The sequence below is a fragment of the Pipistrellus hanaki genome, assembly GCF_964339955.1.
Source record: "Pipistrellus hanaki genome assembly, chromosome: 7".
NCBI classification, from domain to species: Eukaryota; Metazoa; Chordata; class Mammalia; order Chiroptera; family Vespertilionidae; genus Pipistrellus; species Pipistrellus hanaki.
In genome coordinates this window covers 13,232,256-13,250,384 of record NC_140509.1, presented here as the reverse complement: position 1 = coordinate 13,250,384, position 18,129 = coordinate 13,232,256, and the positions used below count along the sequence as shown (strand labels likewise).

Sequence of the window (18,129 nt, the reverse complement as noted above, 5' to 3'; positions counted from 1 at the left end):
TTTTCTGGGCGCTGAGCTAACAACTGAGGCCTAGACATTATCTTTTTCTTTTTCTTTTTTTTTTTTTTTTTTTTTAAGTAGCTCTCTCTTTTTTGTTAATTGGTTTATTTATTTGTTGTTGTTAATCTTCACCTGAGGATATTTTTCCATTGATTTTTATTAATTTTAAAAAAATATATTTTATTGATTTCCACAGAGAGGAAGGAAGAAGGATAGAGAGCTAGAAATGTTGATGAGAGAGAAACATCGACCAGCTGCCTCCTGCACACCCCCTATCGGGGATTTGCCCGCAACCAATGTACATGCCCCTGACCGGAATCGAACCTGGGACCTTTCAGTCCGCAGACCAACGTTCTATGCACTGAGCCAAACCGGTTTTAGCTCGGTTCCATTGATTTTTAGGGAGAGGGAAGGAAGTGGGAGAGAGGGAGACATCGGGGTGAAAGAGGCACATTGATTGGTTTCCTAATGCCAGAGCCTGCAACCGAGGTACATGGCCTTGACTGGAATGGATGCTCTATCCACTGAGCCAAACCGGTGAGGGATAAGACATTATCTTTAGTTTGACTGAAAACTCTGGCTCTGTAGTCAGTAGATCTAGGACCTTGTTCCTAAGACTATTGGATGCTGACCAGAGCCTCACTGTCCTGAGGGCTTAATGAGCAAGCAAGGGAGAAAAGGGTGGGTGTGTCAAGGCCCTGGAGGAAGCCAGTTTGAATTTGGAGGGAGGGAGAGAAGAACAGATTAAAGGAAATAAGGTTTCTGGGCGGTTACAATTAGAAGCAGGGCTGGAGGCACGTCTTCTTTCTTAGCCCACATGCCCAGTGAACAGGACTCACTGCTTTCCTTTTAAATGCTGGTTTTGATATCACTCAATTCGACTGTACCTGTGAGGTAAGCCAAAGGAAGAGCTGTTTCCAACTTCCCCAGATTCCTCCTCTGAAATCAGAGAAGCCACCTCCCAACAGGTGGAAGTACTGGGGAACGTAATTGTTTTACCATTCTCTTTCAAAAGCCTTTTCAATTGCTACGACTCTTCATCTAAACTTCTTATTAGCTCTTAAGGGTAATGCAGTAGCATTAGCTTGTGTGGAGTGCCTGATGGGTATGAGGGCAGAGGGTTCTAAGCAGGGAGAGTGGAGTGACCCTCCCAAACCAGGGCACTAACAGGTCAAGAGGAAGCAACAGAGGGGTGGTGAGAAGGGTTGGGACTTTGGAGTCAGTCCTGCCTGAGTGCAACTTCAGTTCTGCAGTTTCTAGTTCTATGCCCTCCAGCTACTTATGTAACTTCCCTACGCCTTATTTATAATTTTTTTTTTCAAATGTCTACTTTGCAGAGTCATCATGAATACTAAATGAGAATAATCTGGACCCATAGTAAGCGTGCAAGTAGCATTTGTTATTATTATTATTATTATTGGAAATCAGGACTAGGCTAATAGCACCCCCCATTCCAAGTCTGTTTTTTAATTTGGAAAATACAATTGCCACCTACCAAAGGTATAAACCTTTGCCTAGGAAAACTTACCTAGATGGGGGACTAAGACATGTATTTAACTTTAGGAAGTTAAATAACATTATATCATATGGTAAATGCTATATACTATAAGATAGTAATCCTAACATTTTAGCATACCTAGCATTCCCTAGGGAACTTGTTAAAAATGCCACCTCCTAGATCCCAACCTAAGAAATTCTGTTTCAGAAGATCTGGAATTGTTCCCAGAACCAGCATTTTTTAAAAATATATTTGTATTGATTTCAGAGAGGAAAGGAGAGGGAGAGAGAGAGACAGAAACATCAATGATGAGAGAGAACCATTGATTAGCAGTCTCCTGCATGCCCCCCACTGGGGATCAAGCTTGCAACCCAGGCATGTTCCCTGACTGGGAATCGAACCTTGACCTCCTGGTTCATAGATCAATGCTCAACTACTGAGCCACACTGGCAGGACCAGAATCAGCATTTTTTTTTAATACTGTATATTTTTATTGATTTCAGAGAGGAAGGAAGAGGGAGAGAGATGGAAACATCAATGATGAGACAGAATCATTGATTGTCTGCCTCCTGTATGCCCTCTACTGTGGATTGAGCCCACGCTCTACCCACTGAGCAAAACCAGCTAGGGCCAGCATTTTTTAAAACAAGCTCTCCGTTGATTATGATACAGGTGGTCTGAGGACAACTTAGAATCTACTACATTTCACAAGAAAATGTCAGCAAGCAGGAAAAGGATCAATGGCTTGTATTCAAGTATAAGATGTTACTTTTAGGGAAAATCTTCCAAGCAACACCTCTGAAACCATACGCTTGTTTAAACTATCTATAATAATAAAAGGGTAATATGCTAATTAGTAATCAGATGGACAAAGCCAGGGCCTGAGGGAAGTCTGTGCTGGCAACCGGGAGAAGGAAGGCCTACTCTTGCAGGAATTTCATGCATCAGGCCTCTAGTTACGTATATTATGGGATGTTGATATAATTTCTAAGTATTCCACGAAAACAGGTATCAGCCCGAAGTGCTGGCCACTGTGTATCAACAGCTGATGGACCCATAACACATTGTGCTTGTTTATGCTTTCAGGTAAATCAGCCAATCTCCTAGCCATGAAGATGTGCAGGAGGTAGAAAATGAACATACACATTACAATTAAAGATCCATATCAAGGAGCAAACTGAAATCAATAAAAAATATATATTTTTTTTAAAAAAGGCCCTGGTCGGTTTGGCTTTGTGGATAGAGCATCAGCCCTCGGACTGAATGGTCTGGGTTTGATTCTAGTCAAAGTTGCAGGCTCGATCCCTGTACACCCCCTACTGGCCGGGATTGGGGCACATGCAGGAGGCACTAATTGATGTGTCTTTCTCACATCCATGTTCCTCTCTCTGTGTCTCTCTCCATCCTTTCCACTCTCTCTAAAAATCAATGGGAAAATATCCTCGAGTGAGGATTAACAACAAAAAAAGAAGTCCTTGCACAATCACCTAAGAAGACGTAATCAAACTAAGACAAATCAGATATCAGTTTACAAGAAATACTCAGGACAGAGGAACCTGCTAAATATATCAAGGAATGTAATCATTTAAATCCTGGCTGTGGCAAACTCTCGACTAGCGATAAATAACCGAGTTTACTCACCAGATAAATTGCAAGAGAAAAAAGGAGGGGAACCTATATATTATTTAATCTTCACCCAAGGGTATTTTTTCCATTGATTTTTAGGGAGAGTGAAAGACAGAGAGAAATACCAATGTGGGAGAAACACATTGATTGGTTGCCAGACCGGGGAGGAGTCTGCAACCAAGGTATGTGTCCTTGACCAGAATTGAACCCAGGACCCTTTGGTGTGCAGGCTGATGCTCTATCCACTGAGCCAAACAAGCTAGAGTGGAACATATATATTAAAAGAGACTTTTAAACTAATTGCAAAATATGAACCTTATTTAGATCCTAATTGAGACAAACTATAAATATTTTTATAATCATTGCATTTGTGAAGCAATTAGATATTTGAACACTGAATATTTGATAATATTAGTGAATTGTTGCTGTTTTTTAAGCTATGAGAAGGGTATTGTGGTCATGTTAATAAAAATAATCCTTATTATTAGAGGTACATAAGGATATATTTACAGATGAAACTATATGATGTCTAGAACTTGTTTTAAAATAATTCCTGGGGAGAGGGGTAAAATGAAACACGGTTAGTCACATGTGGATCATTGTTGAAGCTAAGTGATGGGTACATCTGGTTACATTTACTCTTCTCTCTACTTTGGCACATGTTTGAAAATGTTCTTACTAAAAAGTTTTCCTTTTTCATGAAGGTAATCGGGGTTACCAGTGGAGAAGGGGGAGGAAAGATGTTATATTTAGGGAGGGGCCTATTGGAGGCTTCAAATATAAAGACAATGTGCCATTTCTTATAGATGTTTTGAAATTTTATTCTATATAGTAAAAAATATACCTTAATATTTATTTATTTTTAAACATCAAAGGAAAAAAAATAAAAGGAATAATCACAAAATTTAGGATAATGTTGAGTTAGGAGGGAAGTGATGGGTTGGGGTTAGGACTTGGATCATACTGATAACCTCCTTCACTTTTTTAAAAATATGTTTTTATTGATTTTAGAGAAGAAGAGAGAGGGTAAGGGAAAGAAACATCAATAATGAGAGAGAATCATTGTCATCTGCCTCCTGCATGCCCCACACTGGGGATGGAGCCCACCACCCAGGCATGTTCCCTGACCAGGAATCAAACCATGACCTCCTGGTTCATAGATTGATGCTCAACCACTGAGCCATACCAGTCAGGCTCCCATTCACTTAAAAAAAAAAAACTTTAATATATGATATCACGCTATCTTTAAACTTCCACAGCTTGCTTCTTTATTGCTGTTGTTAATCATCACTGGAGGATTTTTTTCCATTGATTTTTAGGGGAAGAGAAAGAAAGACTGATGTGAGAGAGACACATTGATTGGTTGCCTCCCCCACCACTGCCACCACCATCACCAGGGCAAATGAACCTGCAACCCAGATACATGCCTTTGGCCGGTAATTGAACTCACGACCTTTCTGTGCCGTCAGACACTCTACCACTGAGCCATGCAGGCCAGGGCCTCCCATTCACTTTGGCTATATACCATCACTGGTCCAGTTCTGGACAGTGAGACATGAGTGGAAGAAAGTCTCCTAAGGACCACATGGTAAAACTTTTCCTTCCTTCTAAAAGGGGAAGGCAACAAGAGACTTTCCTCTTTCCCTGGTCATAAATATAGACATGATGCTTGGAACGGCAACAGTTATCCTGTGACCATAAATGATAAATATTTTTGATAAGACACCCACACTATTAAGAATGACAGTGCCTAAAGACAGAATGAGCCTACGTCTTTAATGACATTACTGGGCAATTAGACCATACCAGCCACCTAGATTTCAAAGCTTCTTGTTAGATACATAATAAATATCTTACTATTTAAGCTTCTGATAATTAGGCTTTTCTCTTACTTGCAGCCAAGCGCATTCCTAAGTAATATACACCTAAACTTGGTCCCTTCTCAGTATTTCTCAGTTGTTTCCGATTTAAACCAGTTAAATAAGTCCTTCTTGTTCTCCCCTATGGCTGCATCTCAGTTGGGAGTGGGAAGCATAGCACAGGGCTTTAGTGGAGGTTTTGGGTCCTAGGCTACTGTCTGCACACCACACTGGTGTCTGCTGCTCGCCTTATCTCTGCTCCTCTCTGAGAGTTGGCATTTATTTCTGTTGTCTGCTAAAATGTGGCATCCAGTCAGAGCCTCAGGAAGCCATCCTCTCCACAATGCATCAGGTGAAGCATAAGTTTATTCTCATAAGATCCCTGGCTTGACGGTTCATGGTGCATTATTACACTGTGACCTCCTGGCATCCCAGGGTGAGCTCTCCTGGCTTGTTCTTTCTCTTTCTCTCATTCCCTCATTCCTTCACTCTGTCCCAACCTCCACAGCCTTCACAGGGCACAGAAAGACAGCTATTCTTCCACTCCTCCTGGATGGGTGAGCCCTGAGGCTGGCTTTCTGTCCACTCATTGCTGCCCACAGCTTTCACTACTATCCAGCTCAGAGTCAGGGCAGATGCCACCTCCCTCTGAGGCTCGAGGTCATCCCCAGCCACACTCTGAGGCAGAAGCCCCCGCTATTTTCATGTCCAGTCACCCACTAGATTTGGATCTCAGGAGTTGGGCTTCTCAATGTCCCCCCATCAGTGACTTCCCTCCTACCTCCTCTAGTCTGGCTTTTCATGTATTCTCTACCTAAACAAAATCCTTGGGTTTCAAATCTATTAGTTGCTGATATGAGTTTAGAAGCCTATTTTAAAACCCAAAAATGAGAACTTTCTATTTCTTTCTCTTTGTAGTCCTGCTACAGCGATTCTATTCATCCCTGACGCTATGGCTGCCTCCCACACTAGTATTTCTATAGAAGAGTGTGCCATAAAGGGTCTGCTGGTACTCAGCAACATTTAGGGTCTTTAATAAATTATGGGACACAGAACTCACCAAGTTAAATAGGTAGATAGATAGATATGCTCTTGACAATGACCTTTAAATAAGCTCTGAAATAATATACACTTCAGGCTAAGGTGGATGGGATGTTTTTCTTGGGAAGAATATAAAGTACCATGTAAATGCATGTGACAGACAGCATCTAACTGAAACATACATGCTTTTCTTCAAACTTCCATGAAGGTTTCTATTAATAAGTATCTAAGAGAACTTATCTGATGGCTGAAATGTCACATTAGCATTTCATGAGATTCAGAGGGAAAAAAAAAATGTGGATCAGCATCTGTTGTGAGTTCTTTGCTGAAAAGTGCAGCCTGCCAAGCATCCCCTGCACTTGCCCATCATCCTGGCTGCACTAGGCTGGCACGTGGCCTCGCCGGGCTGCCCCAGCCACGAAATGCTGGGCCTGCAGAATTACGACTCCAGGGTGTTGTCAGGCATTGCACAGGTAAGGTCCAAGGGGACAACATTACCATATTTCTTCCTCCCGAGGCACTTGTCCACCGTCCTCTCTGCTAGAGACCTCCTGTTGCCGAGGAAGACCCCCTTAAAGAAGCACTGCTTTCCGACGTGGTAGGTGTGGATGTTGCTGCTAAACCTCGGGTAAAATGTCCACTCAGGGCGCTGCCCATCTTCTGCAACACATCAAAAAGTCTTCCGTTAGCACCGCTGCCAGCCCCAGAATGCAACGGGGTGACAAAAGGTCGTGGAAACTCCCCAGGCACCCTCTGGCTGCACAATCTTATCCACACGCATAATCCCTTGGCCCTCCATCAGGGCGGGTTAGCAGCTGTGGGACTAGACAGGAAAGGAAGGGAAGTGGGGAGAAAGCTAAGAAGCAGGTTTCTGGGCGGTTATAATTAGATGCAGGGCTGGAGGTAGCTATTTATTTATTTTTCCCCCTTTTAACTTTTTTATTTATTTTTTTCTTTTTTAACTTCTCCTCCAAAAATGAAGCCAATTGTTACGGAAGTGACATATGGGTAGGGAAGCTCAGAGACAGTTTCACAAGCACCGAAGGTCCACCCTTCACTCTGATGAGCGGGTAGGAAGAAGAGAATACCCACCAACCCAGGAAGGGCTGGGCCAACCGTGGCAACCATGGGTGGAATATGGTGTTGGCAGCCACAATGGCATAGGCATGCGTGACAGTGACCCTGGAATATGGCAAATGCGAAAGGCTGCTGTGAGACTTCAGGCAAGTTACTGGACCTCTCAGTGCCTTTGTCTCCTCACTCTGTGCTTTTCCTATGAAATTGCTAAAGGGATTTTACAAGACAAAAAGTCCCCTAAAAGCTCTATGGTTGCCTGATAAGCACTTTGGCTCTGTGGTCACCAAGAAAGAACAAGGGCTTTGGAAGCAGGCGAATTTGGGTTCCGATCCCATCACTCTACTCCCTCGCTATGTGGACTTGTCTGGGTCTCTGAACCTCTCCAAGCCTCAGTCTTCTTCTGTATAAAATTATTATATGTATTGACACAGAAAGAGCTTGAGGATCTATTTACTTTGAGTGAAAATCATTTGTGTACTATTTTCTATGGTCGAATACTACCGCCCATATATTTATATATGCAAACACATGCATTCCACATTTTTGGAAGAATAGTGCATACATTAAACTCTTCACAGCTATGGGGCAGAATGGGGATACTGTTGGAGAACACTGGGGAAGTGGTTTCTTTATATATTTCATATATTTCTTTATTTTTTATCCTTACCCAAGAATTTGTTTTATTGATTTGGGAGAGAGAGAGAGAAACATTGATTGCTTGCCTCCCATACGTGCCCTGACTAGGGATCGAGGCCACAACCAAGGTGCCCTGATGGGGAATCAAACTCGCAACCTTTGGTGTATGCGACAATGCTCCAACCAACTGAGCCACCCAGCAGGGCTATCTACTTTATTCTTTAAGCACTTTGATACCGTTCTTTTATAGTTTTTATATAAAGGAATTTTATTTTTGAAGAACGTGTAATGATGTTTTCCCCAGCATAGTTGTTGTGAGAGTTAGAGAGGAAGCGTGTCAAATGCCTGACGCCTAGTGGGTCTTCAGTGCATGGCACCCAACAGTGTGGCGGACTTCTGGACGGACCCTGAGCTTGGAGGCACGTGGAGGAGGATCTGGGGCTCACTCACTTGTCTGCGGCTTTAGCAGGCTACACTCCTTGAGATATTTATCCTTTTGGATTTCAGGCAATGAGGTCTCAGAGGAGTGGTCAGAATGTGAGCTGGAGGACTTCGAGTCCGAATCTGTAGCAGGGCTGGCAAGGAAGCAGAAGGGTTAGCATCTTCTTAGGGCTGGTATTTAGAACCTGATCTTACAAATCTTACACTAGAATTACCCTCACTTATGATAATTAGGCCTACCCTTCCATACTCACCCATGGGCATATAATTTATTTATTCACAATTTGAGAGTCTAAAACATATTCAAAAGTTGCATGTTTAAAAACAGTTTGGTGGGTTCTCAAAAAATGTAATATAGAGTTACCATAAAACCCAGCAATCCCACTCCTAAGCGTTTAGGGTTTACCCGAAAGAATTGAAAAGAGAAGCTCAGTTGGTTGGAGCATATCATCCCATACACCAAAGGTTGCGGGTTAGATTCCCCATCGGGACACATACCACATTACGGGATCAATCCCCAACCCGGGTGCACAGGGGAGGCAACTGATCAATGTTTCTCTCTCACATTTATCAATCATTCTCTCTCTCAACATACCCTCATGTGAGGATTTAAGAAGAAAAAGAACTGAAACAGAGACTCAAACAGATATATGTATACAAATATTAACTGCAGCATTATTCATAACAACCCAAGAGTAGAAAACACTCAAATTCCCAAAAAAGATGAATGGATAAACAAAATGTTGTGTATACATACAATGGAATATTATTCAGACATATAATGGAAAGAAGTCCTGATATATACTACACGTAGATGAACATTAAAAACATTATGTTAAGTGAAATAAACCAAAACACAAAAGGACAAATACTGTATGATCCCACTTACATGAAATATCTAGAATAGGTAAATTCTTAGAGACAGAAGGTAGATTTAGTATCAGGGGCTGAAGAGAGGGGAGAATTGGTAACTATTGCTTATTAGATAGAGACTTTCTGTTTGGGTGGTGAAAATACTTTTAAAATAATAATTGCACAACATTGTAAGTGTAATTAATAACACTGAACTGTACACTTAAAACAGATAGTCCAGCTAGGTTTGGCTCAGTGGTTGAGCGTCAACCTATGAACCAGGAGGTCACAGTTCAATTCCTGTGTGGGACACATGCCTGGGGTTGCAGGCTTGATCCCAGTAGGGGGCGTACAGGAGGCAGCCAATCCATGATTCTCATCTCTCTCTGAAGTCAATAAAAGTATATTTTAAAATAAATTAAAAATGGATAAAAATGTAAATGTTCGGCTATGAATATTTTACCACATTTTTTTTTATAAAGGGACGATGTACTGATACATGTTACTACATTGATGAACCTTGAAAACATTGTGTTAAATTTTAAAAGATAGACACCAAAACCCACAAATTGATTATTCCATTTATATGAAATGTCCAGAATAGGCAAATCTAGAGAGATAAAAAGGAGATTAGTGGTTGCCTAAGGCTGGGAATTAGCAGACAAAAATGATGCATGTTCAATATAACCATTAAATGGAAATTAAAAAGAAATAACTATAAAAAGAAGAGGAAATAATCAAAAGCAAGCCTAGATTGAAATGGTTCTATAATAACGGAGCAGTACATTTGGTGCTGAACTTCTTGGCAGTTGAAAGGACCTACAACAAGGTACTGTGGGTGTCAGCAGAAAAAGCAGCTGGTGTAAGCAGCTTTGCACGGGACAGATGGCCTTGGCCAATGTTTTCAGGTATCTGTTATCAAATCATAGGCTCTTTTTTCATAAGATTACATCACCCTATATTTGAATAGTGTCAAAGCAACTTCATATGCTTGTGTTTGCTCCCTACTAACAATCTTGTGATGCAGGGTGGGCCAATGGAACCATTTCCACCTAAAAAGAAAATGGACTTTCAGAGAAGTTAAGGCTAAAACACACCAAGGAAGGGTCAGAGGTTGATCTGCAGTCTCACTCTTGACGATGTTGCCTAAAAAATCATAACAAACCCTATACAATAACTCACAAGTTTTAAATAAACATATCTTTGAACTTCGGTAGTGTGCAGATAGAGAAAAAAAATACAATAACCCAGAACCCTCAGTTCAGAACATATGATCATTTTGTCATTGGGATAAAATAAATCTCTCCTAAATATTTTTGAAAAGACTTTGCTGAATAGATTGCATAAAAAGATTGCAAGGATAAAGGAAACTCTCTAGAACTTTAGAAGTATTCACCTACTTTGTTTGCTGGACAAACATCTATCTGAATACAGTTTGTGATGAGCAGTGTTCTAGACACTGGGGATCCAAACACAGTCCCTGGTCTCAAGGAGCTTAAAGCCAAGGGGCAGAGGACATGGACAGATAAATAGATGATGGTGGAAGAGTAAGTAAACACAGCATGGAAATAAACAGGTTTTAAAAAGAATAGTATAATATGATCTTAATTGTGTCAAATAAATGTATATTTATATGAATAAGAAAGAAATCTAAGTTTTATTCTTATGCATATTAAAAACATCACTATCTATCTATCTATCTATCTATCTCTATAAAAGCCTAAATGACTGGTAGCTATGATGCCCACTGATCACTAGAGGGCAGACAATCAATGCACAGGCATGGAAACATGGAACAGACTGATGAATCTTAGAGGGGTTGAGGGGGAGGGGATGAAGAGATTAACCAAAGATCTTATATTCATAGTTGAGGCCTAGTGCTTGGATTTGTGCACTGGTGGGGTCCCTCAGCCTAGCCTGCAGGGAACTGGTGAAACCAGCAATCCAACATCCCCAAAGGGGTCCCAGATTGCAAGAGGGTGCAGATCATGCTGAGGGACCAACTGGTGCACTATCAGGGCTGGGGAGGGACATGGGAGGCTGGCCAGTTGGCGAGAGACCGTGGGAGGGCTCCAAGCCATGTCCAGTCCACTTCGCTCAGTCCCAATCAGCCTGACCCTAGCAGTTAACTTACCTACCAGTTGGAGCATCTGCCCCCTGGTGGTCAGTGCATATCATAGTGCACAGTTAAGTAGCCTTAGCATATCATTAGCATATTACGCTTTGATTGGTTAAACGGATGACCAGACACTTAGCACATTAGGCTTTTATTACATAGGATTATTGATATTAGAAAGGGAGGGAGAGGGAGAGAGAAGGAGAGAAACATCAATGATGAGAATCATTGATCAGTGGCCTCCTGCACACCACACACTGGGGATCGAACCTGCAACCCTGGCATATGTCCTGACCAGGAATCAAACCGTGGCCTCCTGGTTCCTAGGTCAATGCTCAACCACTGAGCATGCTGGCCTGGCTATTGCAAATTTTTTTTAATGCTGGTTTTATATTTTCAAATTTTTTACAATGAATCGAAATTACTTTCATTATAACAAAATTTGTTAAAATAAGGTTTTCAAAATTTTTACTGTAAAAGATATACACATAAAGAAAAATACACAAAACATAAAATATAAATATACTTACTATTATAAATAATTTAGAGCCAACATCCAGGACAAAGAATAAACAAAGCAAGGCCAGCTGTCCCCGCCTGCTCCCCAGAAGCCCTCGGTGTGCTCCTTTCCCAGAGAGGACCCTCATAGTAATCATTTCTTTGCTTTTCTTTAAGATTTACCACCTGTGTGTGTATGTATGTATTCCTAAAAAACATAGTTTCATTCCACCTGCTTTTGAACTTCATAACAGCAAGCACTTGCACAGCACTGATTATATGCCAGGGAATCAATCATCTAATCACTTGCCCAAATTCACACAGATGCTAACTGGTAGAGCTGGCTCCAGAATCCATGTTCTTTCCAAAGATGTCAAGCTACCCATCAGACTGTCGGCTCCCTGGTCAGAGTTTGCCCTGCTGTCAATGGCTCTTCCCTGGACCCTTACTTACTCTGGGCGAGCAGACACACTGCAGGGGCCCGGAGGCTCACTGACACTTGGACCTGTGACAACAGGAGACGAGGGGCTGACCTTTTGGCCAGAGGATGTTGTGTTGTGTTGGCAAAGCATCCCTTAGATTCCAGAAAATCCTTGTGTTTAGTACCTGCAACACATAGATATCACCATTTGATTACATTAATGACAATACTAGTACTTGCCACTCCGTCTTGTTCCCTAGATTATAATTTTCAATTAAAAATGTTAAATGTAGCCCTGACTGGTTTGGCTCAGTGGATAGAGAGTCGACCTGCAGACTGAAGGGCCCCAGGTTCAATTCCAGTCAAGGGCATGTACCTTGGTTGCAGGCACATCCCCAGGAGGGGGTGCACAGGAGGCAGCTGATCGATGTTTCTCTCTCATCTATGTTTCTAGCTCTCTAGCTCTCTCCCTTCATCTCTGTAAAAAAATCAATAAAAAATATATGTATATATTTTAAATATATATATATAGAGAGAGAAGATTAAAAAAATGTTAAATGTTGACATAATTGCAGGTGTCCCCCTTTTCCTTGTATTTTGCCCACCTCCATCCCCTCCCACCCCCCTAGCTCCAGCCTTTCGATCCCTTGGCCTTCACCAAACTATTGTCCGTGTCCATGTGGTATGTATATATGTTCTTTAACTAATCTCACATTCTTTATCCAGTCACCACCACCACTCTCTCCTTGGGCACCGGCTAGTCTGTTCCATGTATCCATGCTTCTGATTCCATTTTGTTTGTTTATTTTGTTCATTAGATTTCCATATCAGTGAGATCACATGGTATTTGTCTTTCTCTGACTGGCTTATTGCACTTAGCATAATACACTCCAGGTCCATCCATGCAAAAGGTAAAAGTTTCTTCTTTTTTTAATTAACATATTTGAGCACATATTGTGTACTGGATATTATGTTAACATCGTACACACATTTTCCTCATTTAATTCGCAGACTTAGGTATTATTATCCTTCCATTTTACAGATGAGAAAACTGAGGCTCAGAACGTTAAGTAACTTGCCTAAAACCACATAGAAAGTAAACATCTTGGCCCAGATTTGATGACAGTTCTTGTGACAGCACAGTCTGAAATCCTAACCATTATGCTATATTACTTGCGCCTCCACATGGTCCACTCTGAACTAAGTAAAAGAGATAAGATCTGACTTGAGCTCTATGTCACTGTACGTTTACTGAGCATCTCATTACCGTTCTCCAAAGGATATGTTCATGGAAAGACTAATGAGTATTGCTGGGGATCAGAACCCAAAGAACTGTCCTCAGACACTCCCCTGGGCTCCCCCTCACACAGTAGTGTCATCTGTATTTGTATGCACAACTTTCCCACCAGGCTGTGTCTTAGCCATCATAGTAGCTCAGAACACAACCAGACACGAAACAGATGCTCCTGCCCAGCACTGCATTCTGCCCTGTCCTACGTCTTGATTCCCAGCTGCACAGTACTCCCCGCATTTGCTGGTCATGAAAACCACTTGGGGCCCTTGTTCGAGAATATGCAGGTTCCAGGGCTTTGCCCCAGACCTGCCAGGAAAGACCTGGGAATCAGTGTGTTTAAGAAACACCTCAGGCCCTAGCCAGTCTGGCTCAGTGGGTAGAGCGTTGGCTAATGGACTGAAGGGTCCCAGGTTCGATTCCAGTGGTGGGCACATGCCCTGGTTGTGGGCTCAATCCCCAGTAGGGGGCATGCAGGAGGCAGCCACTCAATGATTCTCTCTCATCATTGATGTTTCTATCTCTCTCACCCTCTCCCTTTCTCTCTGAAATTAATAAAAATGTATTTGAAAAAGAAAAGAAAAAGAAAAAAAAAAAAAAAAAAAAAAAAGGAAGCACCTCAGGTGTTTGATTCTCAGGGCCAGCCAAGTGTGGGAAGAACATACTGTTCTGGAACATGCTGTGGGGCCCAGAGCAGCCACAAGGACAGTGAAGGTGTGAGTAGTTGGGGTGGAATGGAGCCCAGAGGAGGGTTGAGAAAGGAGCAGAGCCGTGAAAAGGAGAGCAAAGTCTCCAGAAGCTAAAGGAATAACCACCCATATACAGAGCCTCAAAAGTAGTGTCAAGAAATATAAAATATTCCACATTCTCTGACCACAATGCAATACAATTAGAGATCAATAATAAAAAGACAGCCAAAAGCATCCATAAGCTTGAAACTCTCCCTCTCCCTTCCTCTCTGAAATCAAGAGTTAATAGTGATGACAAATTATGAGGGGTTTTTTGTTTTTTTTTAATCCTCACCCAAGGATATGTTTTTGTTGATTTTTTAGAGAGGGAGGGAGGGAGGAAGGGAGAGAAAGAGAGAAACATTGATGTGAGAGAAACATCAACCACACACGCCCTGACCAGGGATCAAGCCAGAAACCTTTTGGTTTATAGGACAAAGCTCCAATCAACTGAGCCACCAGACCAGAAACAATCTATGAGTTTTTATGAATGTATAATATTAAAATAAATAGCTGAAGATTTTTAAAAATGGGCAAAAGGTATGGCGGGGTACATATACCCTAATATGCAAATAGACCAAATGGCAAAATAACCAGTTGTTATGACGTCACTGACCACCAGGGGGCACGAGTAAAATATGGCAGGTGCTGGCCACGGTAGGACAGTGGAACAGGTGAGTGGGGACGCCATACCACGGGCAAGCCTCTGATGACAGCAACTGAGAATTCTTTGCTCCCGTGCACTACAGTCCCACCCAGTGCTCACATGTGCAGCCAGTGCCGGAGCTACCACTCACAATCGCCCAATGCCATCAGTGGTTTTGAGCTATGGCTGCTGGCTCCGATCGCCCCTCCAAGCTTCTCCACCTCCCCCTGCTCCTGAGGGGTGATTGAGGCCAGCAGCCACCTCTTGCACCCACAGCTGGCAACAGAGCCACTGCTCAAACCCACTGCCGGCACCAGTGATGGCTTGGCACCACCAGCAGGTACGAGTGGTGGCTGCTGGCCCCGTTTGCCCCTGAGGGCTTCTCCACTTCCTGATGCTCCTGAGGGGCAATCAGGGCAGTAGCTACTGCTCCCACCTACTGACTGGCACTGGCCCCAATTGCTCCGTGCAGGCAGGGGGTGCGAGCAGGATGATGCCATCAGCAGTGACAGGGCTGGGCTGCTGGCAGATAGGGGATTGAGGCCGTGGTAGGAGGAGCCAGGTAGGGGCATGGAGGATGGGCCAAGACTCGCCCCTGAGCCCACTGCAGCCTCGTGCCCACAGTTCCTTTCAAAGTGCACAAATTCGTACACTGGGTCCCTAGTTTCATTAAATAAAATACTCACACATACATAAATTTGGGGAAAAGCTCATCTTTCCTAATAATCAAAAATCTGAATTTAAAATGAGATACTATTATTTACCTTCAGTTTGCAAATACCCTAGGTTGTTCCCGCTTGGAGAAATGGCATTCTTGTACATTGCTGGTGGAAACGTCTCCATCTAATAAGGAGCCTTTGGCCATCGTGTCCTCGGAAGCCTATGAGAAGTGCACTTTTGACCCAATGATTCTACTTCTAGAAACATATCCATGTAAAAGGTACAGAGTTTACATATAAGGATGCAGAAAGAACCGACACATGTAGAGAGGAAGTAAGATCAAGGGCAGAGATGTCCTCTCGATTGATTCTCACGTGTAAGTCCTCAGTTGTTTATTATAGCACTGACTTATGATGATTTTGCCCATAGGCTTTAACAGCTGTTGCCTTTTCATAGCATGTAGACATTTAATCGTACATTTGCCACTAGAGGACTTGAAAGTTCACCAAAGCAAGAATTGGTTCCAACAGATGGTAGCAGAGAGGTCTCTTCATAAGTTTTTGTTTTGTTTTGTTTTGTTTTGTTTTGTTTTGTTTTGTTTTGTTTTAGGTAGAAAATTTGAATGTATTACATAACACTGAGCAGTGAGCAGTGAAATCACATCTACCGGTTTAGCATATTTCCTTGTTTACTGAAGAAGTTTTGTTTTGACAGCACAAGTGGCCTGTGGCATGGGTGGAACTAGAGAGCACTGTGCTAAGTGAAATAAGCCAGTCAGAAAAAGATAAATACCACATGATCTCACTCATTTGTGGATTATAGTAAACAACATAAACTGATGAGCAAAAATAGATCCAGATCCAGAGACACAGAAGCATCGAACTGTCAAACCTCAGAGGGAGGGTGGGGAGGTAGGGTGGTGAGATCAACCAAAGGACTTGTATGCATGCATATAAGCATTACCAATGGACACAGACACTAGGGGGATGAGGGCATGTGCTGGGAGTGGGAGTGGCCAGGAAGAGGTTGGGGTGGGGGGAAGGATTATATTGTAATAGCTATGTATAGGCCAGGGGGATACTTGAAATACCAGGGGGACCACTCTGTAAAGTATATTATTGTCTAACCACTGTGTGGTGCACCTGAAACTAATACAGAATAATATTGAATGTGAACTATAATTGAAAAAAAAAAGATGGAAAATTGTTACGTGTTTTTCATCATAAATAAATAAATAAGTAAATGTGGCCTGGGGCTGCTATAACAGAGAAGACATCTGACAGACAAGGACAAAAGGGCAGTCTCTTTGCTAAAGTGGCAAGCAGCACGTTCTCCAGATCCAACTGACTACAGGATCTTTCTAGAAGTAACTCGGCCTCAAACATGAGCTGGAACGCTTAAACATGGCTTTAGGCTGCCTCTCCACCTCGGCTCTGGTGGAAGAGTCTGAGCCTTCCCACTCCAGTACTGATGCTGCCGTGTGTAGAGGCACATCCAGTAACTTTAAGCAGGCCAGTTACCCTCCATGCCCAGCTCCCAGGGCCTGCCCCGCCTCCTATCCAGTTCCCAAGGCTGGGTGAGGAACAGATAAACTTGGGTGCATCCTTCTTGAATGGATCACCATTTATCATGACAATTGCTGTTCGACTGCGATAAATACCCAGCAAACCTTAAGAAAACGCTGACAAGTCTCTAAAATACTATGAGATGAAGAAAGAGTGCAGCCAAAGGACCAAGTGACGGTTCTGGTGACTAGAAAGGAATTCAGGGGGGAAAGGGGATTTGGAAGAAGTTCTGTTTCTTTGGTGCCATCTGGAGAATTCAGAATAACTATTTCCATTTCTTAAGGCAGGAATAAAACCTTACATAACCGAGGCTCTTTCACACACTTGTCACCTCAGCTGATTTGCACAATAGCACTGTCTGGAAGGGAGAAATAATTCATCAAACCAAGTTAGCTAAATGTGGATACTCTTTAACTAAACATTCAGGGTCCCACCCCTGCTTATCTGCTCAAAAAATAACCCAAGGATCTAGGACAGTGGTGGGGGGTTTTTTTGTGTGTGTGTTTTTAAATATATTTTATTGCTTTTTTACAGAGAGGAAGGGAGAGGGATAGAGAGTTAGAGACATTGATCAGCTGCCTCCTGCACACCTCCTACTGGGGATGTGCCTGCAACCAACGTACATGCCCTTGACCGAAATCGAACCAGTTAGGGCAGGGACAGTGGTTTTTAACCTTTCTTTCTTTCTTTCTTTCTTTCTTTCTTTCTTTCTTTCTTTCTTTCTTTCCTTTTTATTACAGACTCCCCTGAGAAGTAGTGAAAGCAATGGGCCCTCTCTGCTGGAAAAATGCATATACACCCTCAGTTGTGTATTCATCTTCAACTGGTTTGGGGAGCCATTCATTCCTGAACCTCATGAGCTCTGGTGTGGCCTCCTAAGTGGACATACTTACAGAGCAGAAAGGGAAGCCATGGATCTGTGGTTTGGAGATCTCAGGGGCTAGTGCCCCTAACTGAGGAACATGGAGCCCCCCTCCATCCCACCTTAAAACAATAGCTCCCTCCTTAACCCAGATCCACCTGGAAACCATAGAGAAGTCTGGAGCTTAAAGTTAAAATTGCAGAACCCTTTTCTCCTCGCTGCCCTAGGCACATTGCAATTAACGATTCCACTTCCTCCTGCCCCGCTGGCCCCAGGTGTGAGTGGTTGTGGGGAGTCCTAGCTCCCCCCTCT

The 18,129-nt window shown here is 42.6% G+C and overlaps 1 protein-coding gene across 1 annotated transcript in view; it reads right to left on the bottom strand.

Annotated features, from left to right (window-relative positions):
- SPATS1 (spermatogenesis associated serine rich 1) overlaps nucleotides 1-15,552 on the bottom strand; it is a gene marked incomplete at both ends in the record, with an annotated part of 32,342 nt that extends 16,790 nt beyond the window's left edge. The window contains 5 exon segments of the mRNA XM_084890213.1: nucleotides 6,523-6,684; nucleotides 8,188-8,312; nucleotides 12,098-12,204; nucleotides 12,207-12,250; nucleotides 15,495-15,552. Coding sequence (XP_084746339.1) covers nucleotides 6,523-6,684; nucleotides 8,188-8,312; nucleotides 12,098-12,204; nucleotides 12,207-12,250; nucleotides 15,495-15,552 — 496 coding nt within the window.
- Nucleotides 15,553-18,129: the final 2,577 nt, after the last annotated feature.